General features: G+C 48.1%; 2 protein-coding genes across 2 annotated transcripts; both read left to right on the top strand.

The window, feature by feature from the left end:
• The first annotated feature begins 292 nt into the window (after nucleotides 1-292).
• Nucleotides 293-11,986, top strand: ube2j1 (ubiquitin-conjugating enzyme E2, J1). The gene is made up of 8 exons (XM_037449542.2): nucleotides 293-674; nucleotides 6,865-6,938; nucleotides 7,023-7,154; nucleotides 7,410-7,494; nucleotides 8,593-8,698; nucleotides 10,574-10,703; nucleotides 10,822-10,938; nucleotides 11,279-11,986. The coding sequence occupies exons 1-8, from the start codon at nucleotides 644-646 to the stop codon at nucleotides 11,561-11,563; spliced, it is 960 nt and encodes a 319-aa protein (XP_037305439.1). The 5' UTR covers nucleotides 293-643; the 3' UTR covers nucleotides 11,564-11,986.
• A 2,659-nt stretch (nucleotides 11,987-14,645) lies between these two features.
• LOC119194984 (gamma-aminobutyric acid receptor subunit rho-2-like) lies at nucleotides 14,646-26,137 on the top strand. Its single transcript, XM_037449541.2, has 9 exons — nucleotides 14,646-15,054; nucleotides 15,699-15,805; nucleotides 20,313-20,380; nucleotides 22,479-22,702; nucleotides 22,876-22,958; nucleotides 23,278-23,418; nucleotides 24,715-24,867; nucleotides 25,068-25,276; nucleotides 25,374-26,137. The coding sequence occupies exons 1-9, from the start codon at nucleotides 14,933-14,935 to the stop codon at nucleotides 25,692-25,694; spliced, it is 1,428 nt and encodes a 475-aa protein (XP_037305438.1). The 5' UTR covers nucleotides 14,646-14,932; the 3' UTR covers nucleotides 25,695-26,137.
• Nucleotides 26,138-27,172: the final 1,035 nt, after the last annotated feature.

Below are 27,172 nucleotides of genomic sequence, written 5' to 3'. Positions count from 1 at the left end.
AAAGTCACCATAGGCATACATTGTTGATTTTTTTTCTTTATAAGCTCATTATTTAAGGTTTTAATTTGTCTTGACAACTTGTTATATTATTATATTCAGCGCATAATATACACTGGTAGGCGTGTCTAAACTCAGCCATGGTTACATTTGTGCAATTAAATTGTGAATTTTTCATCATATTCCAACATTCATGGTGATTTTTGTTGCTGTTTTTAATGATGAACAAAGTGTCACAGCACGCACGCGCTGTCGTCGATCTCTCCAGACGAAGAAGAAGAAGAAGAGAAGGGAGCCAATAGGCATTCACTTCCTGTTTACGTTCCTAAAAATGACGTCACGAGAATAACGTTCAACTACCACTTTTAAGAAACCGAAACAGCCGGTAACTTGAGAAAACTCTCTCCAAATACGGCTGGATACCAACACGTCGAACTTTAGCGGAATACCGGAACACCGGGGACAGCCGTCGACCTCCGGTGTCCGCTGTCCTGCTCGTATTTCGGGACCGAAGGAAGCTAGCCGGGTTTAGCTAACTGCGGCCAACGTAAAGTAGCGTTAGGTAGCTTGGGAGCTAGCTAGCGAGTTAGCAACAGAAACCCAGCAGCACTTCATCCCGAACAACGGGGTGCTAACATCTGCTGCTATGGAGAATAAATATAACCTCAAGAGTCCAGGTAAGCTCTCTTTATAATGTCTGTCCTGCAGCTCTTAGGGTTACAACTGTTTAATCTGTTCATGTGCATGTTCTCACTACTGACAACAGATTGTCAGAAGTTAAATGTAAATTACATGACTCACACGAGCCAAATGTAAATTATTGAACTCACATAAGCCGATCTTAAATCTATCGACATTCTATTACTTCGTGACCTGCTGTTTTGTCTCTCGCTGGGCTGAAGGACTACGTGGAGCTCAGCTGTGGGACACAGCTACACGTTGTGTCCTCGTGTGTCAATCATTGACCTATTTCTGATGTACTAGAAGAGGACCTAGTTGGAATAGTGGTGATCTTTAGTCTATAGTGTATAGAGTTTATTGGTTATTTTCCCTAACCACCAGCAACACGATAACAACCCACGTTTTCAATGCACTGCTGCTGATTTTGTGATTTTGACAAATCCCACCGAACAAAGTGATGTGGCACCTTGACTCCTCCTCAGTATTCTGTGCTCAGGTTTTACAGTTAAAGGCCGCGTTGGTAATAAAAAAACATCTGAAAGGAAATTCTCTCAATGAAGGAATGGAGATCTCTGAATGTGGCTGCAGTAAGACTGTAATTAGCCAATTAATCAATCCTGACCGTGATGGTTGGGTTTAATTCAGTCTCATTTAGGCCTGGGACGCACTGGCCTCATGACGATGTATAAACACGTTATAAAGAAACCAAGGAGGAATATCCTGCAAATCATTAGATTGGGCTGTAATATATTTACTAAAAGGAAGACTTTTAGGACTTCCTCTTCCCACAGCATCTGAATAAAGGATATTTTTATATAATCCAAAAAGGACTTTGTTATGGTTGGACATACATTGTGTGTGTGTGTGTGTGTGTGTGTATGGTAATAATTTATATCATCACCAGCACTTGTTCATATGTAACTATTGCAGAGATAATCAGGCGCACTATTCTAGAGAAGGCGCTTCCGGCTGAACATATTGTCACATTAAGGTTCATGCCACGTTTCACGAGTACTTCCTTAATGTTTGCTCTGCAGGTGTACAACTCGTGTACACACACACACACACACACACACACACACACACACACAGATACAGATCCACGTATGCAAACACATGCAGGTGCTCCGAGCTCACGGATGCACGAATGATTTGTTTAGAGCCGGCAGCTTGGAACAGTTTCAGTTTTGATTGTCAGTGTTTCAGAGTTAATCTCACAGGTGTTTCTGTTTTAATGCACGTGTTAAATCCCGGCATCTCCCCATTAAACAAAATAATACAGTTAGTTAAACTAAAGGATCAGTAAGGATGTCATTTATGATCGGTTTCCTTATCGATGAATCTGCAGATTTTTTTCTTTATAAATTGATATTCATTTGATCCATAAATAGTGAAAGAATCTTACAAGAAGATCAGAGTGAAGGGTTTCATTAAACTGTCAACTCAAAGACTATAAAGCTGTCCAATAACAATGGAATATAAAATATCATCTATTGTATCTATGTTTATACATTTATCCATGTTGGTGTGTTTCTGGTACTTTCCAAGTGTTAGTCTGGCCCGGAATGATCCCGTCCACAGTGCTGTACGTTCTATCTTTGCAGTGCACGTGTAAAACGTTCCGTATCCTCTCTCGCGGTATCTTTGGAAACCAGACCGGGTAGTTCTCCTGGCTTTACGTGTCGAGCTGAATGCGGTGGAAGCAGCAGCAGCTACATGAGAATAAAGAAAGCTCAGACTTTGGAGGATTCCTCTCCTCCTTTTTTTTTATCCCTTCATTACGTAAGCGTGTCTCCTCTCTCCCCTCTGGACCAATTATGAATCATCATACCCAAACACTCAAACTACGTGTTACATAAGAGGATTTGCCGTACGGAGCTTATCGCCCCATCGCCTTGAGCCAGTGACCTGACCTCTGCAAACCCAGCGGAGGCCAAAGGGACTCGTGTGTGTGTGTGGGAGGTGGGGGGGGGGGGGGGGGGGGAGGGGGCTATTGGGGGGGGCTTTTCCTTGTCATCTCTGCTTACTGTTACCGGAAGCAAGAGCCATAAATGGGCATGGGATATGGAGCACTGGAGCGCCCGACACAGGGCATCCAGGGTCCGTGGTGTTAAGAGGATGCTGTGCCGAGTCCCCCCCCCCCCCCCCCCCCCCTTACAGCTCAGCATCCCTCACAAGTACAGTAGATGTGCTACGTACGTTCATGTAGCCGAGCAGAAGGTGGAGGTCCGGAAGGAGGCTTGAAATGCTCCATTAGACAACTTTTTTGGCCGTTGTCGTGAGTCTGGATGTGAGTGTAGACGAACCCATGCAGGGATCACACGCCCCCCCCCCCCCCCCCCCCCCTTACCCCCAACCTGAGGTTTCAGCCTGGACAGCAGGACACGTAGCCCCCGGGGGGAGCGTGATGAGACTCTTCAAAGGGGCTCGCCTCTCCTCTGCAGCCCATCACGCCTCCACGGGGCACCGATGGATCCACTCACTGGTGGCCTTGAAGATGGAAAGAACCTTTTAGCCTCACCTTCACTTCCTCCGTCCCAGACCTCTTCTTTCTGAGCCGCTTTCTGCAACGCGGGATTCTAATTTCTAATAAAAAGAATAGCAATAACAAGAAAAAAGTGGATATTTATTTAATCTCTAGAAAGGACATTTTTTTATTCATGATTCTTTTAGTTTAGCTATTTACATTTTTCTCCTCTCATGTTTTGCTGCTCCTGGCCGCGATGAACGCTTTGGTTCGTTGTTAAGAGAGAACCTGCTTTCCAAAACCCGCCTGCAGGATCCTCTGGGAACAGATCAGTCAAACAACATGTGCGCAAAAAGCACGAGGGGACGAGGACGTGCAGAAGGCGCCCCAAGGCCTGTGTTTTCTGCACAGTCAGCGCCCCCCCCCCCCCCCCCCCCCACACGGCCGTAACGTGCCGCTGTCGCCGCGGGACCGAGGCCAAGGCCTTCTGGGTAGTTTCTAAGGAGGCCAGCCCCCCCCCCCCCCCCTCCCCCCCGCTGTCAGGAACACTCAGGCCCCACGCGATGGCCCCTGGCGTGTTCCGGGCAGCGCGTGGCGCTCCGGACTGTACGCTGCCGGCCACGACCTTCGAATTCGGGGACAAAGTGACGCGACACATGTGCGACAGCTGTGTGTCATTACAGGCCGCTTCGTTGGTGGTTATTTAACAATTGAATTGAATTGAAAAGGATGCAGAAGGTCCCGCCTGCATCGGGGTGCACTTTTCACAGCGAGCGGCGGCGGCGGCGGTGACCTGCGGCTCGACCCCTGGAAGTGAGCATCGCACTGGTTCCCTCTACAAAAATAGCCGGTGGGACTTTGGATTAAAGCAGAAAATGTGTTCTGTGGCAAACAAAGGATTATAAAACCCACATTTTCAGCAACATAATCTTCACAAATAAACAAGAGCAAAGGGACTATGTTTTACTTAAGCCTCCCCTGAATGCACATTCTGTGGGGTCTCTCTGTGGGGGGGGGGGACAAAATGTTCTGCACCACAGGTTAAACATTAATTCTGTGAGTAGCGGGACCGGCTGTGTGTCTACAGCGGTGTGACGTTTCATGTTTGATATGTTTCAAAGACACCAACAAAGTGCCGTTGTCATGGTTACCCCTGTGTTGGACCACACAGACAGTGGCAATAGTTTTAAAATGTGTGTCCAGTGTGCAGCATGATGCTCATTTAGTGAATGATGGTCCATTTAGAGTCAAACAGACCGTTAAGCTGGTATGCTTTGGGGCGGGACTACACCCTGATTGACAGGTCTCTGCTGATCTACAGTCAATGGACGGACCTTGACTTGTCTGGTCACTTTATCAAGTCACGTTAATCATCCATTGTCTTTGTGAAAAGTGCCTATTGTTGTATTTACAGTTTTTCTCCATTGGTTTGGCTCATTTTTTGAAACAGAAATGACATTCTCAAAACAACATGGACAAACCTCCAAACAACTTAGCAATTTCTCAATACAGAATTGAATTTCTCATTCATTTGGTTAAATTGTAAATGTCTAAGTACATGTCTCAATGTCTCAGTACATCTTTGCAAATGATTAAGTACATGTAGCCTACGTTTAGCACAATTTCCAAGTGAATAGATCTTGTTGATCTAAACTGATTGTTGATTCTCAGTCTAATTGTTTTTCGCTCCAAAACGTCTCAGCGTATTTTCATTGTATAAGTCATCACATGCACAATAGTCTGTTCAATTGTCAAAATTACTCAAGAACATAATACCATGAATAACATTTGATAAATTCACAGTATTACAACAATTGACAGTCAGGTGAAACTAGAACTTTATTTTATCTATTCTTTGACCGGCTTTATTTACAGTACTGTAGGATGCATATAATTTACATTGGTTTTTGTTTCTGTGTTTATTTTACAGTATATTATGCTGCTTTTTACTCTGATGTATGGAAGTTATTTTATGTTTGTGAATGATAATTGCAATTACAATTTCCGGTAGTATGAGTGCAATGTGTGATGTCAAACCTTGGAGGCTAATCTTACCCTAAAATCCTATTTTATTCTGTTAGCTAGACAAAAAAAACAGTACAGTAACCATTGTCAATGAAGGACTGGGCTAAGACTGGTGGACATGAGGGATTTCAATGGTCCTCTGCCATAGTGACAAAACAACTAAACATTTTGACCTGCAGAGTTTAAACAATGACAAAAGGACTTTTCATTTTGAGGGCACTGACTGTTTGTATGAGAAAAGGAATTCGTTGTGACTGATGAGTTGTCTGTTTTGGGAGAGATATGACCTTTTGCACGTGTGCCATAGTGTTTTGCTAAACCATCTAAGTTATTTTGGCAAATGTATTTAAAGCTTTGAGAATGTCGTTTTTTCGAGAGATAGATGAGCCACAGCAATCGAGAAGGAAGTTTTCATTTGGGGGCACTGACTATTTTTATGAGAGAATGATTTGGTTTTGAAGCTTGAGTTAACTGTTTTGGGTGAGATATGACCTTTTGAAGGTGATCTATGTAGTTGTGCTGAACCATATAGGCTATTTTACCAAATGCATTAAGAGCTTTGAGAATGTAATTTCTGTTTCAAGAATTGAGCCAAACCAATGGAGAAAAACTGTAATACGCCACCTTGTCCTCAGGTAGTCGAGTGTAAATGAGTGATTGACACGTTGTGTCTTTGAGAGTAAATGACACAACGTGGTGACGTCTGCTGTTGAACACGATGTGAGAACAAGGGTCCGGACCTCCGGCTCGGCCCGTCCCCAATGACGCAGTTTGCTTCGCTCAAAGGGGGGGGGGGGGGGGGGGCTCACCTCAAGGTCACAACATGTTTGTCCTCTTTTCTTTTTTTTCTTTTTTTTTATCTGCGGCTTTTCGAGCGCGACTCTGAGCCACATAATCCAAAGAGAAGCTTTTATTGTCCGTTCCTTCTTTTGTTGAAACGACGATAGTTTAGTTGTTGCAGTAAATATGTTCAACTTACTCGGCTTCGTATTCCCTTGAAGGAGAAATGGGCAGAAAAAAGCTGAAAAACAAAGTGTCCCCTCAACGAGAGGCTGAATTATGGGATTCATCCCAGAAGAGCCGGGCTCCCTCGGGGCAGGAGAGGAAGACGAGGTGTCGGGGGCCCCTCCGAGCTTCGTGTTTTCATTTCACAGTTCAGGCCCCCAGCGGATTCTCAACCAATTTCTCCTCTCAACGCTTCTTAGTTCTGCTTCCTTTTCTTGTTTCTTTCCGTTTTGGAGAATTCACCTTAATTGACCCCCCCCCCCTCCCCCCCCCCCACCCGGATTCTCCCGTGGCCTCACTGCGAGGCCTCGGTTAGTCAGTGTTACAGCTTTGACTTCTCCTCCTCGTCCTCTACCGCCTCTGCTCCCACCACCGTCTGCTGGACTCGTAACACCCCCCCCTCACAGTGTGGGTGGGGTCACAACACACTGTGGGGGTTAGTGCCGCCAGATGTTTCTCCGTCGCCTCGGCGCACAAACTCCCAGTAAAATGTCGCCGACTCTTTAACTGGAACAAGATACATTTCTATATCGAGGTCTTCTCTCTTTCAAACGTACGGATTGTTATCCGCACGACGTGTCACGGATAAATGAAATGAGGCGCCATCATCCTGAATGACTCCGAGGTTGTTTGTTTGTTTGTTTGTTTGTTGCTGAGCTCCGTGTTCTTTGTTCCTTCTGAATCCCCAGCGGTGAAGAGGCTGATGAAGGAGGCCGCGGAGCTGAGGGACCCCACGGAGCACTACCACGCCCAGCCGCTGGAGGTAAGGCACCCCCCCCCCCACACACACGCGTCTGGTTTGTCAGCTGCAAAGGTAACTTGTTCTGCCCCCCCCCCCCCCCCCCAGGATAACCTCTTCGAGTGGCACTTCTCCGTCCGCGGGCCCCCGGACTCTGACTTCGACGGCGGCGTTTACCACGGCCGGATCGTGCTTCCACCAGAGTACCCCATGAAGCCCCCCAGCATCATCCTCCTCACGGTGAGAACCCCCCCCCCCCCCCCCCCCAGACATCTGACAGACACCTGCGGCGATGACAGGCTGCTGGAGACGAAGGACACCTCTTCATTGTTCTGTCAGTGTGCGTCCATTGTTTCATTTTGTATTCCCTCGCTGCGCTGTGTGTCGTTTTATCCACACACACACACACACACACACACACACACACACACACACACACACACACAGGCGCTCACCTGCTCACCATCTTTTCATTGCTTTTGTTCCACCTCTCAGCCGAATGGAAGATTCGAGGTTGGCAAGAAGATTTGTCTGAGCATCTCTGGCCACCATCCGGAGACCTGGCAGCCGTCCTGGAGCAGTGAGTCCTCCTCTAATTAGTCCTCCAGGAGCGGACCTGTCAGTTTGTGGAGCAGGAAACACCGGTCCATTGGTTCCGGAGAGGATTGATTAATCACTGCTGTGCGTTATTATCGTAAATCCAATCACCTTAATTCAAATACGAAAGGCGGCATTCAGAAAAGCTTTAATCAAGCTTCCCGTTTGTCACGGAGTTTCTTTTCATTGCTTCTGGGTTCGAACCATGAAGTAAGATCCTTGGTTTGTGGTTCCTTCTCCAATATAAAACATGTCTGTAGTGAAGAGTATATTTCTGAGCTCTTTAGAAGTCTCATTGGTTGCCATCAAGAGGCTAAATGTATAAATCTGAAGTTTATTTCCTGTTATAATCCAAAATGCAACAGAAAATCCCCCTGGTCTGTTTATCTGTTTGTGGTTAAAACGCTTTGCCTTCAAAATGTACTCTTCTGTATTATAAATGTGGTTGTTATACGAGCTGCACGGCCCCCAAAGACACACACACACACACATTTCACAGATTAATTTGTGTTTTTCCAAACCTAGAAAGCCTTAAAACGCTTATCGTAGCAGACTGAATGCTATCAAAGCCCAATGTGCTGCTGCTTCTTCCTGTATCACTTGAAGACTGCGCACTCGACTCGGCAACCAACTTTCTGCCTTTACTTTGATTTATTTTATTTACTTCCTTCAAAAAAGGCCGAGCGAAGTCTAATTTATGTGGCGGGGGTTTTTCATCTCAGACCACGCTGCGACTTCATAACTCGACAAGGTGTGTAGAGCGCTGATAACACCTGTCAATCATCCTAGTCCCAGGTGGGGGGGGGGGGGGGGGGGGGGGGGGGTGTAATGTTGTTCAGCACCACCACAGAAAATAAATGCTACATTTAAACAGGGCGCCTCGAGATAACGTGCAACATGGAGGAAAAATACTAGATGATCCTTAAGTCAGTCAGGTATAATGTTTCCAGATGCTTCCCCCCCCCCCCCCCCGTGACCTCGTCCACGCAGTGCTGGAAGGAGGCGTGGCCATTTAACCTCCTCGCGCCCGGGAACCTTGACGTGTTTCCCCTCATCTCGTCTTTGTTGTTGCTCCTTTCAGTCCGAACGGCCCTCATAGCGATCATCGGATTCATGCCCACCAAAGGAGAGGGGGCCATCGGGTCCCTGGACTACACGCCGGAGGAGAGGAGGGCCCTGGCCAAAAAGTAAGTGTGTGTGTGTGTGTGTGTGTGTGTGTGTGTGTGTGTGGAATGATGATGATGCGATGTCATCTTGCTCGCTCGATCGGAGCCACACAGGTGGGGGGCGAGACCAATGGCGACATCACACGCATGATGGTGTTCAGGCGGCATCAACACGCCGAACTCCACTCAAGCATGTCATGTAATCACCACCTGCCCCCCCCCCCCCCATGTGCATCCCTTCCGATGAGTCCCAACAAGTCCTGGTTTTGCGAGTTGACAAAGTCATTATCACCCAAATACTCAGGCTCTGCCCCCCCCCCATGTTTGATTAACACGTGGACATGGGATGGAGGCGCTTTGCTATGAATACGTAGAGGCTCATCTCTCTGTTCTCTCTTCACTCAGGCGGCGACAGGACTCTTCTGTTTGTTTTCTCTGGGGGGGGGAATGCTGTGATGAATCTTTGTGTCCGGCGGAGGTGTCGCTCGGCCTGTGATGTCAGCGGGGATAACAGGAGGAGGGGGGGGGGATATGAAATGTGTCAGTTTGAGGCGTCACGGGGGACGTGCTGTCACTGCCTGCACACGGTGATATTAGCTGTTGGTTGGGACGCATGAGGGAATCGAGTTATTACGTTTTTGAGTCTGATGGCAAATAAAAACTTTGTCCCCCTCCTAGTTAGAGTAGTTTGAGTTCCATTTTTTTTTTCATTTTGTCATGATGACGACCGTCTTTTAGTGACGTTTGTTCGTACTCGGGTCATTTTCTAGTCTATCGAACCGGGTACGTCGCCCCCTGGTGGACGTTTGCGAAAATGCAGCTTCAGTCCAAACAGACGCTCTAAATCCGCTGATCCGTCTCACGGGAAATCAATAGTAAAAAGAACCAGTCGCTCTCCGGTTCGGTCACGTCTTCCGTGGAGGTGATGACGTGGAGGCGAACGCCGCTGTTCTGTTCGTCTCCAGGCGAAGGCACTAATTTGGATCATTTAATACTATAATTTATCCCCATTAATCCTCGCTGGCTTTTACGCTGCCGGCGTCCACAGCGTCGAGGTGGCGTCGCTCGCATCGTGATTTAACATCAGCCCGTCAGCCGAGGCGAGGGGCCGATTCAACGCGTCGCATCCTAACGTGGAGCTGCTGCTTCTCTTGGCGACGTCGGTGGTTATCTGAACCCCTTCAGCAGGTACCTCGCATGTGAATGCGCCCACAGGTGGGGGAGGTTAAAAAAAAAAAACGTGGGAGGCGGCCAACCGCACGAATCGACCCACAGACGCACCGTTGTCTACACACGTATTTGGCGCGTTGGGTTTCTGCCACGTGGAAATATGTGCAGCTCAATCTAATCTCTGCAGCTTCATAATCGAGGTGCCAAGGTACCGTTTGGCCCGGCGTCAAGTGACAGTAATTTTCTCTCTGGCACGCGGACCGGCGAGCGAGCCAGAACACCGGCGACCAACTTTGTCAAATGTAACTTTCAAGGGCCCCGACTAATTCAGAGTCCTTTGTGTGGTTTCTCTTTCGGGTGACGCCAATGTGGAAGTGTCTGAAAGCCGCAAATATGGGGAAATATTCCAGAAAACCTGTTTTAAAGACACTTCAGAGATCCACAGTAACCCTGTTAGAGGATAAAAGGTACGCAACTAAGTGTCCTTACACCTGCATCATCTCTGCTGACCACCAGGGGGCGACTCCTCTGGTCCAGTAGAATTTATTCCCTCAGTAAACATTGTAAACATGAGTTTATGGTCTCAGTCTCTAGTTTCAAGAGTCTTCTTCAATGCAGCATGATGTTCATTTAGTGAATGATGGTCCATTTAGAGTCAAACAGACCATGAAGCACTATAGGCTGTGATCTGAATCTAAGTGTAACCGTCATGAATGACACCCGCAGGTCCCAGGACTTCAGCTGTGAGGCGTGTGGCTGCTCCATGCACTCCGCCCTCATGGCGCTGACCCCCAACAGCAACCCCAGCGCAGAGGACCACGACGCCAAGGAGCTGGCCCAGCAGATCAACTTCAAGGTACAACCACACGCCACGAATACATGGTTAAATGATAAAGGTCTGTCATCCGTCAGAGGGGGGGGGGGGCGATGTGCTCGATGACTGCAGCGCTGTGTGTGTGTGTGTGTTCACGCAGGCGGACTCCAGCTCCTCCAGACAGGCGAGCGAGAGCGGCGGAGCGGAGGGCGAGACCTCGGCGCCCGACGAGGGAGGCGCCTCCACGCCGGCAGGCCCAGACGGGTCCGATGAGCCGGTGGGTGTTCCGCCGCCCGCTTACACGCTTTCTTTCTTTCATTTAAACCGCCTGGAGGGGCCTGGAGGGGCCTGGAGGGGCCTGGAGGGGCCTGGAGAGGCCTGGAGAACGGTGCAGACCGGCCCGCTGGCTGAAGCAAAGCGAGAGGTTCCTCACAGCCGAGTCACCTGACTTCACGTCTCCAGCTGAAAGCGAAGTGGTGCATTTGTAAACGAGTTCATGCAAAGAGTTGAAGCTAAAGCTCCTTGACGTCACCGTGGCAACGACCCGCTTCCCCCTCTGCTCTTTTTTTCCCCCCCGTGTTCCTCGAGTAACCGTTTTCCCGTGTCCTCCCCCACAGGCGGAGGCGCCTCCATCCCCGGTTGTGGCGGAGGAGCCCCGCCCCCCCGCCGCCGCGACCCCCGCCGCCGGTCGCCCCCTCAGCCCGCGGCAGCGCCGCGCCCAGCAGCACAGCCAGCGGGCCCCCAGCAGGCCGGTGTTCCCCGCCGCCCCCCGCCCCCCCCTGCGGGACGGGAGCCACGCCGGCTCCGTGGTCCTCATCGTGGTGCTCGCGCTGTTCCTGGCCGCGCTCATCTTCCGCCGCGTCTACCTGGCCAACGAGTTCAAGTTCGACTACGAGCTGTGACCGCACAACACTCGCCGCCCCCCCCACCACCCTCCCTGCTTGCTGCCACCCAAACAGAACTATGGTCAGCCGCCGTGGGACCAGGGGGGGGGGGGGATCCTTCATTCCTTCAACACAATACCTGCGGGATGTCTTTTAATTATACTCAGTTTGGTTCTTTTTAATCTGGAAATCTGCCTGTGATCACATGACACCCCCCCCCCATGTAAATGTCCCAAGGCTGCAACTTGCTCCCATTATTTAATTACACCTGTAATATAATATGTCAACAAGTTTAGGGGGGGGGGTTAATTAAGTCATAGCTTAATCATGGAGGCGTCTGCACAGAGTGTGTGTGCGATAATGACTTCCTGTTTGGGCACGTCGGTCCCAACGTGGCTCTACTCCAACCGTGCAACCAGCTCTTTTGGTTCTTCTGGGGGGGGGGGGGGGGGGGGGGTTCGGTATGAATTCAACGTGAATCTTCTGGTGTTAATTTCTTCTTCCCCCTAAAACAAACTTTTAATAATTAGACAAAAGCTCACTGTCGTGTTTATTCTTCATTTGAGCAAATTAATTTAATTTAATTTTTTCCCGTTTCCAGTAACTGGAAATAACTGAAATGTTCACGTTCAGTTAGTTTGGTGCATGTGCAACTCTCAACAGAAAAGAGAAGGAAGCGAGATGCCTTAGTGTCTCCCATCGACAGCTCTGGAAAATAAAAGCAATGCAGCGGTGAAACGGGTGAGTTACTAGAATCACTCCCACACCACAAAAGGATCTGTTTGTTCATTAATATCATACAGCAGCGTCAAACATGAAACACCATCAAGGAATGTTCTGCAGAGTGAAGTGAGGGCTTTTTGTCTTAAAGCCTCATTCTGTGTAGTGACCAGCAGGGGGCGACTCCTCTGCTCCCATAGACGTCTATGAGGAAATGACTCTACTTCTCTCTTGATTTATTCCCTCACTTTTGATTTTTTTTTTTTTAAACATAATAGTGCACAATATATTGAACTTGCTATTATGTATTATATAATTATAGTAGGTCTGCTGCATGTGTTTTTTTTTATTATGTGATGCACAAAAGGAAAAGAGCAGCAGCTTTGACTTTGGGCCTGTCCTACTTTTTTGACATTTTCAATTGTCACCTGACGCCTGAAATGTGTGTGTTTTCCTTTACATAAATAAAGACATTTAACAACACTACGTCACCCACCGGAACGCGGGCGATGCTTCGTTTTAACGCCTTCCTCCCGCCGCCGGGTCTCCAGATGGCTATTTTTAAACGGGAGGAATAATCCCTGCTCTTCATTAACAGATCAACGCACGCCCGTAACGTGGCCCCGTTAAAGCGCACCATGGTGCCACCATGGTGCGCTTTAACGGGGCCACGTTAACGGGCGGGCATCTAGCGCCATTGTGATTTGAATGCAAAACTGTGCGAGAAAGACTACACGTTGTTACGGAATCTCTGCAATTCGTCAGTATTTAATTAGTTTTCGTTTTGACTAAATTGCTCGTGGGGGGGGGGGGGGGGACCTTGCTCCTGGCGTCTCTTTTCAGTGGGAAAACCATCCAGCTGCTCCGCGCGTGTTCATTTTTAAACGACAAATCCGGCCACAAAAAAAAGCATCTGAAGGTCTCTCCAGAGAGGAGCGCGTCCTTCGCTCCCCGTGACGATGCGCGCAGATGTTCCAGCGGTGCTCCGAAGGAGCTGAAAACAACGCAACGCAACGCAACGCAACACGGCGCACAGCGGGAGGCCGCAGAACTTGAGTCAACGCAACGTGTCACGGCGGGTTTTTATCACGCTGCGACACACACACACACACACACTACACATCACTACACAACTTTAAACTATACTTCAATCGGAGAGTTGTTCTCTGTGGTCACTGTGTTCATTTACACCCCCCCCCCCTGCTGCTTTAAGGCATTCTCTCAGGCTGTATGCCCCCCCCCCCCCCCCCCCCACGCTTTAAAAAAATATTTTATCACTGATGAGACTGGGAAGCCATTTATATCAATTATCTGCACAGCACAGTTGGGATTCTATAGTTTTTATTTTTTAGCAACATTCAAACCTTGGAGACTTTGGTCCAAACGCTGGTGGGAACTGTGACTCGTTGAGACTTTACATTCACATGAGACTTGATTCGGACTCGCCGTGACGTGAGCCCCGCCGAGACCTGATTTTCTCTCTCCTTGATTGCCTCACACCTTTTTTTCTTTTCAGCATATCTCCATCACGTCACCTTAAGATTACCTTCAGACAGAAAGCCTCCTGTGTTAAATCTACGACGTCATATATATTTGGGCCTGAAGGAGGTAAAGTGCCTCTTTCTCCGCATTGTTTGTTGTCCAGTGGGAATCTGTTCTCGTGTCAATCACTCTGCACTCAGCACTCACTCGGCTTTGTCAACATGCTGCGACTGGATAATACTTTTTAATCTCCTCAGATCAAAAACACTTGAAGTGACGGGACAGAATGTTCCTCAGCATCCACGGGGACCCAAGTTGAGAGCTCAAGGGCCCCCCCGGGCCGACCCTAATACTTGGGTCCCCAATCCACAAAGATGTGGTCCTTTTTTTAGAGAGGAAACCCTCCGCCAGGTGCGTCCGCAGCGACCCCCTGCGCGCGTCCGCTCGCAGAGATGCGCCTGAGTCAACGCGAGATGACGAAAAGGCGGCCAGGGTCTGCGGAGGAGCTTCCACTGCGTCTCTTAAAGCGGGTTCACATCTTCTGAGGACTCCTCTCTCTCTCTCTCGGGACTCCAGGCGGTTTAAGTAAAATCAAACCCCCGGAGCGAGCCAGATGCCGACGTTTACGCAGTGTGACTTGGATGCCTTTGGTGCCGCGCTGTCCTACACAAAGTAAAAGTAATAATTTATCAAAGTGTGACTTTAAAAAAGGCACAAGCCTCTTTATGAACGATATCAAATCAAGTGTGAAATATGATGCATCTTTGAAACCAAAGGAGCTGCAGCAGGAATTCAAGAATCCCTGTTGTTTTCTCTTTCTGTCTATTCTCTAAGGAACAAACTGCCGTGTCTCTGCCTCTAACGACTCAAAGGGGACGGGGGGGGGCGGAGGGGGGGGGGTGCAGTGCGCTGCATGTGGTGCTGATGCTGCGTGCCCGCATCTGAGCCAAGTAAGAAAAAAAAAAAGCCCCTCTGGAAGACCAATCAGCGCGCTCATCAGACTCCACCATCCCTCTCTCTCCTCGCAAAGCACTTGTTCGCGCACGGTCTCCCTCGCACTCCTCCTAGTTCCTCCCTCCCACGCATCCGACAGGAAGATGGTACCGCGCACATCAGCGCGTCCTGCCGCACCGGAACCGAAGGCGTCGCTCACCGACTCGCTGCGGGGCTTCTGAACTCTCCGCCATGCCCGGTTACGCACGGCTCGCACTGGTGCTGCTGTGCCTGGCGGCGCTCGGGGACTGCAGGAGGCACAAGAGTAGGAAAAGGCGCTGGTCCGCGCCGACGGACACCCACAAGCCCGGCAGGTGGGTACCGGCTAGAGAAGCGTTCTGGCGAGGGTTTTTACGCACGCGCCACGGACCGAGAGTCGTGGTCATTGCCGAGAACAGCCAGAATGTCAACACCTGCACGCGAGCTGCATTTGGGTTTAAGTCAGGTGTCGGCCAGAAGGAGCCATCACCTCGGTATTTGTGGGTTTGTTTATTTATTTATTTATCAATGGGATCCAAACCCGGCTTTGAAAACTTCTGCTCTCCGATCCAGACGGCAGATGGAATCCTCCCCTTAGCCGTGCCGTGTAGTGCACAGTATTTGGCCCGAGGAGAGATCAGACATCCCGCAGCAGCAGCTGGGGTTCTGTCCTCACGTAATGTGCCGGATTTATAGTACAGAACATGGCAGGGATTATTCCATTTGGTTTTTTAAAAGGGACTTTAGATTGCCAATTAGTCAACTAATCTTGTTTCCTCCTGTCATGGTTTTGTCTACATTTTGGAGGGTTCGTCCTTCAGTGAAATTGTTAATTGTCCAACAGTCAAAACCCCAAAATGTTTCGTTAAGATTAAAAAAAGGCAGATGATTGATTTTAAAATAAAAAAACACATTTTGCTGAAAACAAAATTTAAGGAATAGAAAATAAAAATATCTCTCTCCCCTGTGCTGCTTGCAGCCCTCTGTCCAAGAAGGTCTCGGATGGAACCAAGTCGCGAAAGGTGAAGTCCAGCCACCTCCTGCGCATAGACGAGCACGACTTCACCATGAGGCCGGCCTTCGCAGGTGAGTCCTGCGAGATTTAGACGATCACGTGGGAATCTCACCCGTTGTGTCTTTAGAAGGAGGGCAACAGGAAGTCAGGGTTTAACGCTTTTGTTGAACCTGAGGGTGAAGCACACGGCGACCTCCGGTTCTTTAAATATGCATTCTGTGTAGTGACCAGCAGGGGGCGACTCCTCTGCTCCCATAGACGTCTATGAGGAAATGACTCTACTTCTGTGTAGTGACCAGCAGGGGGCGACTCCTCTGCTCCCATAGACGTCTATGAGGAAATGACACTACTGCTGAGTACTGACCAGCAGGGGGCGACTCCTCTGGTCCCATAGACGTCTATGAGGAAATGACACTACTGCTGAGTACTGACCAGCAGGGGGCGACTCCTCTGGTCCCATAGACGTCTATGAGGAAATGACTCTACTTCTGTGTAGTGACCAGCAGGGGGCGACTCCTCTGCTCCCATAGACGTCTATGAGGAAATGACTCTACTTCTGTGTAGTGACCAGCAGGGGGCGACTCCTCTGCTCCCATAGACATCTATGAGGAAATGACTACTTCTCTCTTGATTTATTCCCTCAGTAAACATTGTAAACATGAGTTTATGGTCTCAGTCTCTAGTTTCAAGTCTTCTTCAATGCAGCATGATGTTCATTTAGTGAATGATGGTCCATTTAGAGTCAAACAGACCATGAAGCAGGGATGCTTTAGGGCGGGGCCTAAAGCTGATTGACAAGACTCTGCATGAGAAGTCTCACGTAACAAGACGGCTGTAATCCAAGATGGCGACGGGGAACTTGCCCGACTGACCACAAACCGACGGGTGACATCACTGTGGCGACATTCCACTTGTCATCCACGGTTCCACGGGGTGTGAAGTGCATGCTGATGCCGAGTGGAGGGAGCTGGTTTTTATTTTCCGCCCCACTTCACTTCTTGTAAAGACGGCATAAACAGACCTCATGTGGAGCTCAGGGCCTGTGGACGGAGGACACAAAGAAAGCGGGACCTTCTGCACTGTAAATACGTTCTGACAAGGAGCCGAGCAGATGTCGCCCCCAAGAGAAACCTCTTCCTCCCCCCCAGGCGGTTATTTCTACCCCCCCCTGGTGGTTTGTATCTTCATAACGGATCAACCCGAGCAGAAGTTACCTCATGAGCCATGTATTTGATTTGTGTACGTATCAACGTATCCTCATGCAACGCTTTGTGGGATAGTTTACAAGTAATTACTTAATTACTCCTTTTACGGAAGTGGGCTGTGGACACTAGAGGAAAAAAAGGAGGACTCGCTTACTCGACACAGCTGACTAACTTCAGTCGCTTTAACTACAAATGGCTTCCTCCACAGGAGCTTCGTCCATCGCTTCCTTTAGCGAGCAGAAACTACGCATCAAGTAACCATCTACCATTCGCCTAGTTGACGACTGGAGATGACGCTTCAAAGATCAGCAGTAACCCTGTTTGAAGAGAGCGGGCGAGTAGACGATTACCCAGGGTGCAACACTCCAAAGAGTGAAGCCATAACGGCATTCTCCCTAATGTCCACTAGGGGGCGACTCCTTTAGTCCCATAGACGTCTATGAGGAAATGACTCTTCTTCTCTCTTGATTTATTCCCACAGTAAACATTGTAAACATGAGTTAATGGTCTCAGTCTCTAGGTTCAAGTCTTCCATGAAGCAGCATGATGTTCATTTAGTGAATGATGGTCCATTTAGAGTCAAACAGACCATGAAGAGATAGATGCTTGAGGGCGAGTCAATTTTTTAAAAAGTGTAAATGCAACTGGTCGTCGACGCTGTGAAACTTCAATGTCGAGACAACTTGAATTTCTGGGTTCTGGGGAGGCAATTAAAAATAATAAGCTCATTTCGTTGAAGCAAAGCGGCCCGTTCTCTGGCATTTAGCGCGAGGACCTCCTCTGGGACCCCATGCGCCGCCGTAGATGGAGCAACCCGCTCAGGAACACTCGTCCGAAAGGCTTTTGTGGCAGCAGCAGAAGAAGAAGAAGAAGAACATAGGACTCTCTTACTCAAACGACGTGTGTCCTCCCCTCATTTCCACCCCCTGCGGGACCCTGAAGGACACAGGACGCATCCTCTCGCCTGGATCTGCTGTTTCTAGCAGCCCGGGTGTCTAATGCTGTCTAATCCAGCCGGAGGGAAACCAAGAGGTTTTGAGGTTGCTAATCCATGGAAATAGGAGCAGTCCAGCATCATTTAGTGAAATGGATAAGTTGTTTTTTCTGTGTTGAAATGACGTAACGACGATTCAGTCAAGACCCAAAGCTGGATGTGTTGATATAAACTTACACGATACTTTTTAAACTTCACAGGAAGTTAGCTTCTAATTATTATTATTATTATTATTAGGTGATATTATTAGGTGATATTATTAGGTGATATTATTCCCAGATATTTTCTGACTTGCTGTGGTGGAATCCTTCCGTTCTGATGTGTTCATTTGTAGAGAGAATAGGTCTCTGAGATGTTTGAGCCGGTACTAAACGTACAGAGCAGCAGTTGATGTTGATATCGATCTTGTAATATCACAAACTGAATCACACGGAATACTGAACAATTTCCTTAAAGGCTGCAGCAGTTTTTTCAAATAATACCTGAGGGTATTTGATGCTTTTATTAGATAGTGGAAAGTGTAGACATGACAGGAAATTGAGAAAAGAAGGTTCCCTGACAGATGTACACTGGGATACAGATTGTTTAATGAATTCAATCCTATTTATAGTTAATATTATGTATCAATTAATTTATTTAAAAATGTAACTTTTTTATTTTAATATTTTATTATACATTTTATCATATCAAACGTGGACAAGTCGGTTGGTAGTGGTTTGACTAATTTGGTGTAGAATATGCGGCACCTTATCAGAGTCTTAACAGAAGGAGAAGGGCCTCGAGGCCCAGGTCTCACCGATGGATCCTACGTGAAATATTCTGCATAAATTATTGATCAAATTAACACAAATCAATTTCACACACGCGGCCCAATCTGGGGAAATGTACGAAGTTTTATTGGAAAATTATGAGGAAGCTGCAAAAGGGTCTGCTGTTGTGCACATAATGAGCACATAGGGAAGAGGGAGGGGGGTGCGGGGGGTGCGGGGGGGGCAAAACTCATTCTCCTCAGGCGCCTGTTGGATGAAAACAGCGCAGCCTGCGGGAACTGGCCCTTTATTTGTTTATTTCTACTTTGCCAAATGCCAACTCTGAAAGTTTCATTAGTTTAAAGCAGAAAAACTCAACCAATAACTGCCCCCCCCCCCCCCAAGGGAAATTTTCCTCCATAGCTTAATTTTAATTTACTATATATGTTCACATCAAAATGATGAAAGTTCCTCCCTGACACTAGAATCCTTTATTGCTCTGTTAATGTTCCCTTTGTGTCCTACCAGTGTAACTTTCTTAATAAGACGCTAAGCTATGAAACGTCCCCCACAGGGAAGTAAAAGCCAAAACAAACAGTGATTCAAACAATTAGCCTCATAAAAAATTCAGTAGCTGGATGATTCCCCCCCAAAAGTAATCACTATGGTTCAGGCCACGTTGTAAATTATTTCGTTAAATAGTGGTTGAAAAGTTAAATGAAGCCGTCTGGGTTCAGCTGGATCAATAGAGGCGATCTATGTCAATAAAATATCAATACTCAGGGTTGTGGTGTCCATGTTGGGAACTGGTGGCATCAGCGTCTGGCGTTGGGTGCGGCGTGCAGATCCAGACTGGCGTGGGCCTGGCTGGTGATGCGTGACATACGCTGCGCGTCTACGAGCGGCGAGGAGCTGTCGGCGTCCCCTCTTCCAGGTAGCGGCTTTGCCGGGCAACCGGTTGCGTAACGCTGGCAACCCTCGCTGCCCGCTACAGATTAGTACTACAGCCATCGGTGTGGCTTTAATACACCCGGGCACAGGGGGGGGGGGGGGGGGGGGTTAGGATGCTCGCCCATACAAATAAAACCCAAACGCCGTGAGCAACTCTTCACGGAAGCTCTCCACGCTTCGTCATCTGGTCGATTTGGTTTATCGGGGTTCCACAGGGTTCCGTACTGGGTCCCGTCTTTATTATTATGTCACATTCAAATTTCACATGGACACGGCCTCAATTACTCCTTTGTGTTTTAACAGCAGTTGAATGAAGGGATGTGCAGACATTGGATGAAAAGATGTGGTTTAAAGAAAAGGTTTTGCATCTCATGCTGAAACCTTGTCATCTTCCACGAGATAGATATATAATATATATATATATATATATGTCATGAGTTTCTGCATTAATATCAATCTTTTCAAATACCACACAGTCTTGGTCTTATTCTCTAAGTCTCTTTATAAAAAACATAGATAGTTAAAGGGCCTGGAATATTCCCTCTGATGTGTATCTATGTGTGTGATGTGTCTGTGATGTGTATCTGTATCTTTGTGAGATGTGTATCTGTGTGATGTGGGTATCTATGTGTGATGTGTATCTATGTGTGATGTGGACCTGTGTGACGTGTCTCTGCAGGTCCAGCCGTCCCCGTCGGAGTGGACGTTCAGGTGGAGAGCTTGGACAGCATATCGGAGGTGGACATGGTGCGTAGCTTTACACACACGGTTACACACACTCAGCTGCAGGGGAGCGGCGGGTTTTAAGGGTTAATTGAAAGCGCCGGAGGGTTGAAGATCCTCCCGCTGGAAGGAGGACCCAGAACCGGTTGCAGGTGGAACCGGAAACCAAACCTGTATGGTTCTAGTCACCATTGATTAATCGAACCATTGAATGACTCGCCAACTCTGCTGATGATTGAAAAACACAGTTATTTAGACAAAATAAAAATGAAAATAATAGTCGGTTGAATTGCTCTTGTTTTTAGACTGAAGGATGACTTGGATTATTGTCTAGTCTCTTGAAAACAGAGGCCAACAACCCACTCAAAGTAATGAGAATGTGGGAGAAGTCTCTGCATGACGTAAATCTTTAGCACCACTATTCCAGAGGATTACGTTACTGGTGACAAACACGACACAAAAACATCCGTGGACGTCTCTCCGACTTTGACAGATGAGCTCAAGCTGCCTCGGCACATGGGGGAGAAGCTCCCCGTGAGCCAATGAGGCGGGAACCCTCCTCATCAGCAGCACGAGGATGAACACACGAGCACAACCACGGCTAAATTTACCGTGACGCGCGTCGTCTCAATCCCTTTTTTTGGGATTTGACTCCCAACATCAGCGCCCGAACGTAGTTCCCCGTAATTCGCTGTCCCTTCATCAGATATCTGCCATCGGATGGATGAATGTAACCTTTCAGTTATAGTCCTTTAGCTGTTGTTCTCAGTTGGATTATCAGAATCAGATTATGAAAGCTCAATGGCAGGAATTGTTGATTTTGCTGAGTAATGTAATTAAATCAACCTTCTGTTCCGGAACCAAAAATCGGATCCGAAACCGTCGTCCTGATGTTGTGTAAGCTCCCGTCTGCAAGGACGACCACGGATTACTTTTAATTTGGATCCCAGTGTGTATTTAATTGTTTTTTCGAGGGGGGGGGGGGGTGGGGGGGGTGAATGATTCCGGACGGCGGCTGCTCTTAATGACATTATGTCATATCACAAAGCTGCAGGAGGTTAAACAAACAATCGTATGCTGTTTGATTCACAAGGTTTTCTAAATATATCACCGTCTACATATTTCAGTCTGCTTTCTCGCTCTGTGGCTCTGAGGGGTTGAAATGGTCAAACAAACTCAATGGAATCAATCTGCAGAGTCAAATTAATGAATCAACTTTTCCTTTAAAGTATTTCGAGGATTATGCAACAAGAGGTGCCACAAAGTAGTAGCTTTTTTTTTTTTTTTCTTACTTAAGAAACATGCTTGAATTTGCATGACGAAGAATGCAAAAGGCAGCAGATAAACAACTCTTTTAGGGATCTAATTCAAAATGTAACTTGTGGGGAAACCCCGTCCGTCGGCTTTGATTGTGTTTGAGCACCAAACATCATCGCCGTGTCCCGCTCGCTGTCCTGCTGTCCCTCCGTCAACTGCAGCCTGATCCGGGATGAGCGGTGCAGCTTCCAGATGTTGGGTCAGCCTGTGGTCTTACATGTTCGGGGACAGAGTGTCTCATTTCTTCCATCTCGCTTTCATCTTGCAGGACCCTCAAAAGAATTTTTTTTCTCCTCATTTTAAACCGCTGATATGCTTGCGGTCATATAAATAATTAAGGATACTTTATGATCAAGGCACTCACACGTCTGTCATGTGTAAACTTACCACACTCGTCAGGCCGATTCAGACCTGCCGATGAACTCCACGTCTTACGCAACATCAAAGGTGCTTTTATGGTGAGTGCCAAGAGTACGATGTGTTTCTGCAGCCATTATTCCAAACTGATCTGGTCTTATGCAATGCCATGAGGAGAGTGGGATAGAGGCTGATCTCTGCAGCTGGGAGGGGGGGGGGGGGGGGGGGAAACAAGAGCTGGAGGCGAGAAGAGAACGGGTGCTCTTGGACCAATGGAAGCCGGGGATTGAGAGTTAACATTTGTTCAGCACCTCTCCTGACCGTGTGCGCACTGTAATCTCACAGGAGCTCCATAAAGCAGGAGGCGGCGAGCCAGCAGAGGCCCCTCGTAGTGAGACTTGACTGGTTTCCTCTCCCCCACCCCCCCCCTCCCCCTTCCGTCCTCCAGGACTTCACCATGACCCTGTACCTGAGGCACTACTGGAAGGACGAGAGGCTGGCCTTCCCGAGCACCACCAACAAGAGCATGACCTTCGACGGGCGCCTGGTGAAGAAGATCTGGGTGCCCGACGTCTTCTTCGTCCACTCCAAGAGGTCCTTCATCCACGACACCACCACCGAGAACATCATGCTGCGGGTGTTCCCAGACGGTCACGTCCTGTACAGCTTGAGGTGAGGACAGGGAGCCCCCCCACCCCCCCACCCACCCTAAACCGCCCATGATGCCGTCTCAGGGCTTTTTTTTTTTCTCCCGCTGATCAAATGCGACTTGGCAGGCCGTGTAGCTGCATGCACAGAGCTGGTGATGTTTACACTCTGCCCCCCCCCCCCACCCCCCCCTCCAGGGTTACAGTGACTGCTGCATGCAACATGGATTTCAGTCGTTTCCCTTTGGACTCGCAGACGTGCACGCTGGAGCTGGAGAGCTGTAAGTACGCCGCTGTGTGAGTCTCTGTGGCGTCGAGGATTTCCTTTGTTTTGGCATTTTAGCCGGCAAACATCTTGGCTTTTTGCAACCAATGAACAGAGGAGAGATGAAGACGCTCTGTGCGCCTCTGATAGCAACCTGTCAATCACAGTAAGCCTACCTTCTGATGTGTCTGCCAGAACCGTATACCTGTCCGTCCAAACATGTTCACTTCTGTTCGCTGGTTGCAAAAAACAAGATGGCGACGGCCGAAACCTCCCGCTGGAGGCTTCAGTGTCCGTAATCGGGTGCATCAGTGGGTCCTGTCTCCGTCCTTCAGATGCGTACACAGACGAAGACCTGATGCTCTACTGGAAAAGCGGCGACGAGTCGCTGAGCACCGACGACAGGATTTCTCTGTCCCAGTTCCTCATCCAGAAGTTCCACACGACCTCCAGGCTGGCCTTCTACAGCAGCACAGGTAGACACCGTCCTCAACGCGCTACCGTTACTACCAGGTTGCACGCCGACAGGAGCTGACTTCTGGCTCACTGTTTGGCAGTTAGTATGCAGTCTTTTTTATTACTTTTATTGTTATATAAACCTAGAAAAGCACCGTAAACTAATCCTGAGGCCCAGTGTGGTCGAGGGGCTACTTGTCAAGATCTGCTTTTAGTTTTAATTATGCCTTCATGGTGCATATTCCTGAAAGAAAGTCGTGTTTTTAAAAGCATTACCACGCTGTGGAACTCTAGGGGACCTCTCTGCTGACGGCTTAATCACAAGCTGATATTAAAGAGGCTGAACTAACTGTGTTGTGCCCATTTTGTGACGTCAACTTAAAATGAAACTGTTTGAGTCACCTGCTTTCTCCTCCTCCGACTCGAGTGGTCTGAACTTGCCCCTCGGTGCAGAGACCTGAACATTGTTGTATCTTGCTGTGTGGGATCATCTCAAGCCGTGTGAAGTCCTCGTCACTGTTTGACACTTCTTGTCTCCTATAAGCCACTTCAAAGTCAAATTTATTCCAAACGTTATCTATAATCAGTGCTCTCCGCCGCCTGAGTGGCAGTTGATACCTTTAGTTAGGAAATAACCTATAATCAAGTATTAAGAAACTTTTAATATGTCTGAAATCATGACATTTGAACTCACTAGTTTTAATTCTAGTTTATACAAGCATTGATAATTAAGTAATGGCGATAAATGTGTTTTTAACTTGTCCTTGTACTGCTGTGAGTAACCAGGACGTTGCTTCGGTGAAGATAGACGTTTCCGTGGTAGAAAATGGTGACACCAAAGGAATGAAATAGTTACATGTATTAATAATATTAATAAATATATAAAAGCTGAAAGCTGGTTCTGAGTGAAGCTTTCAGTAAAAGCTCTGAAAATAATTGTTTGGCTTTGCCCAATGAGGTTTTACTCAACCCGGTGAGATTAGCACTCCATCCGGAGAAAAGCTGTTCCTCTGAGAAATGGTTTTTGTAACTCAGAAACTGGAGCCTTTTGGGCTATTTCAACATATCTCTCATAAACCCCCCCCCCCCCCCCCCACTGTTCTCTATACCTTACTTTGCAATGCGCCTCAAATGTTGTTATCCGAGGCAATTATCTCTCTTGCGTTCAGATGTTTTGTTTTATAGGCCAATGCAGATCAGTTCATTCCACCTGGCTCTGTGTTCTAGTCTCACTTCAGTTTTTCCTCTGAGACATAAAAAGACTCACAAACACTCGTTATTACCCCCCCCCCCCCCCCCCCCACCTCTGTCTCCAGGCTGGTACAACCGTCTGTACATCAACTTCACTCTGCGGCGTCACATCTTCTTCTTCCTGCTGCAGACCTACTTCCCCGCCACCCTGATGGTCATGCTGTCCTGGGTGTCCTTCTGGATCGACCGCAGGGCCGTCCCCGCCCGAGTCTCATTAGGTAACAGCGTCCAGTGGTAGCGACCTTGACCCGGGAGCACGACCCGGTTTAGCACAGCAGAACCCCAGAGGGCCCCCCCCCGGAGAGAAATGTCCAACGTTTAGTTTTCTCTCCCTGAGATGAGAGCAGATGGGGAGTCAGGGCGTGGTTAGCTTAGCCTAGCATGACCGTGACCAACTCTTGTGTTCTCTGCGCGTCAGGCATAACCACGGTGCTCACCATGTCCACCATCATCACCGGGGTCAACGCCTCCATGCCCAGGGTGTCGTACATCAAGGCCGTGGACATTTACCTCTGGGTCAGCTTCGTCTTCGTCTTCCTCTCCGTGCTCGAGTACGCCGCCGTCAACTACCTGACGACGGTGAGGGACGGTAAGGACCGCAAGCTCAGAGAGAAAGCCAGGCAACAGGTACCTTTCTTTGAAATTTTTTTTAATTAAAACGCCTCACAAAACGGCGTCTTTCCACCACTCATTTCGATGGCGTTTTTTTGTCCTTTCCGCTCAGTCGGCAGCTCAGACGCTGCCCTGCACCTGCGGCATGTCCCACTCCAGGACCATGATGATGAACGGCACGTACAGCGAGGCCGACGCCAACAGCCTGGCGGGGTACACGCGGGGCTCCATCGCGCCCGAGGAGTCCTCCGAGAAACAGGAGCACGTGGTGGTGGGCCTCTCCCTGGACATCGAGGCCGCGGGGACCAAGAAGAAGGGCCTCCGAGGCTTCCGGATCATCCAGAACACCCACGCCATCGACACCTACTCCCGCATGATCTTCCCCGGCGCCTACACCCTGTTCAACCTGATCTACTGGTGCGTGTACTGCTGAGGGATCTTTTTGTTCTCCTCGGAAGACGTTCAGGTGGAGCGACCAGGATGGCAGAAGCGTTTCAGAGGCCTGCCGAGTGTGAATGTCTCACAGACTCGGGCCCGCATGTCTTCACTGGACGACTTTCTACTGCTTTACACGATTATATCACAAGCTCATTCTTATTCAGTCCCCATTCGATCGAGAAAAGAAGAGAGAGAGACGTTTCCCCAGCTCCAGTCCAGCGGCTTACGAAATCCATTAGATGCATTCTTGTCCAAAAGGCTTTAAGTCCACAGAGGTGAAAACAGTCCTGACTGTCTGTGTCTCGCTATTCTTTTTCATGAATAAATGTTTTGCAGTTTGAATAATGAAAACTGCTGGGCATGAGTAAGATTTCAAAAGACATGTAACTGCAAGAGAAAAAATAACTGTTTTAGGATTTTAGAGCCCCCCCCCCCCCCCCCCCCCCACCTCAAAATTTTGCACTTTCACTCTGATGAAAGCAGATGTGCTTACCAATAAAAAGCCAGACCCCAAAGAGAAAAGTGACAACCATACTAATGTTTTAAAGCTTTTTTTTTTGCCAATCTTCTATTTGTCTAAAGCTTTGTTTTATATATATAATTGATGTGATACTTTGTCATTAAAGCCCAGAGGGACTGAAAGCGATAACGGCTGCGCGTCGATGCTCCTGTGACACACGGTCAGAACCAGCAGTGTTATTGGAAAAAATGCTGCAAATTATGCGTTCTTTTGTGTATATTAGCCATAAATTGATAAAAAAAAATCAACATTTAGCTTATTCATCATGTGAAATTGGTGTCACTCTGTTGCACTTCAGTTTCCTCTTAAACAATCTTTGGCTGTGAGATTACATATTTATTTACATAAAGTAGTGACGGCTGATTTACAGCCAGCCAAGTGTGTCACTTTAACCAGTCCTATTTTCATGAATTAATAACTATTATTCTTTTGTACAATATCATCTTGTATCTGGAATAAATTCAATGTGACGCTGTAGACAAGCTCGGAGTACAGGAGCAGAGCTTCCCCTCTTAGGGAGCCGATGTCAACACCATGCTAGTGGAGACCCACAATGCATTGCTGGACCCTTTCGCAGGGAAAGGAGACCCGGAAGAACCAGAACCAGGACTGGGAGGGGGGGCAGACTGTCAGACCCTGCTGCAGTAGAATGAGAGGTTTTCTAAAGGGAACACTACCATTTCTGTCCACAGGGGGCGGCAGACTCACAGTTTGGAGTATTAGCGATATTTTTACGCTACACTGGAGCATAGGAATTTCTTTGTAATGTTTCTTTTTTGAATGGTAGTTCACCGGTCTGGAATAACACTACAGATGCTTCAAATCTAGTTGAAAAACCACCACAATCAATAAACCACCTCAAAAAGTTTAAGCTACTGGGTTAGCTAACAGTTGACTACTTACACAATCGGTAGAAAATGATCAAAGTTGTGGTTTTGGACACAAACACAAAC

This window comes from Pungitius pungitius, chromosome 20 (assembly GCF_949316345.1).
Source record: "Pungitius pungitius chromosome 20, fPunPun2.1, whole genome shotgun sequence".
Lineage (NCBI taxonomy): Eukaryota > Metazoa > Chordata > Actinopteri > Perciformes > Gasterosteidae > Pungitius > Pungitius pungitius.
This window is presented reverse-complemented; position numbering and strand designations above follow the sequence as displayed.

Coding starts and splice junctions, on each gene's coding strand:
- ube2j1 (XM_037449542.2), top strand. CDS start 644: ATGGAGAATAAATATAACCTCAAGAGTCCAG. Junction 8,699..10,573: donor AGGAGGGCCCTGGCCAAAAA/GTAAGTGTGTGT, acceptor TGACACCCGCAG/GTCCCAGGACTTCAGCTGTG. Junction 10,704..10,821: donor CCCAGCAGATCAACTTCAAG/GTACAACCACAC, acceptor GTGTTCACGCAG/GCGGACTCCAGCTCCTCCAG.
- LOC119194984 (XM_037449541.2), top strand. CDS start 14,933: ATGCCCGGTTACGCACGGCTCGCACTGGTGCTGCTGTGCCTGGCGGCG. Junction 20,381..22,478: donor GCATATCGGAGGTGGACATG/GTGCGTAGCTTT, acceptor TCCGTCCTCCAG/GACTTCACCATGACCCTGTA. Junction 25,277..25,373: donor GAGAGAAAGCCAGGCAACAG/GTACCTTTCTTT, acceptor CTTTCCGCTCAG/TCGGCAGCTCAGACGCTGCC.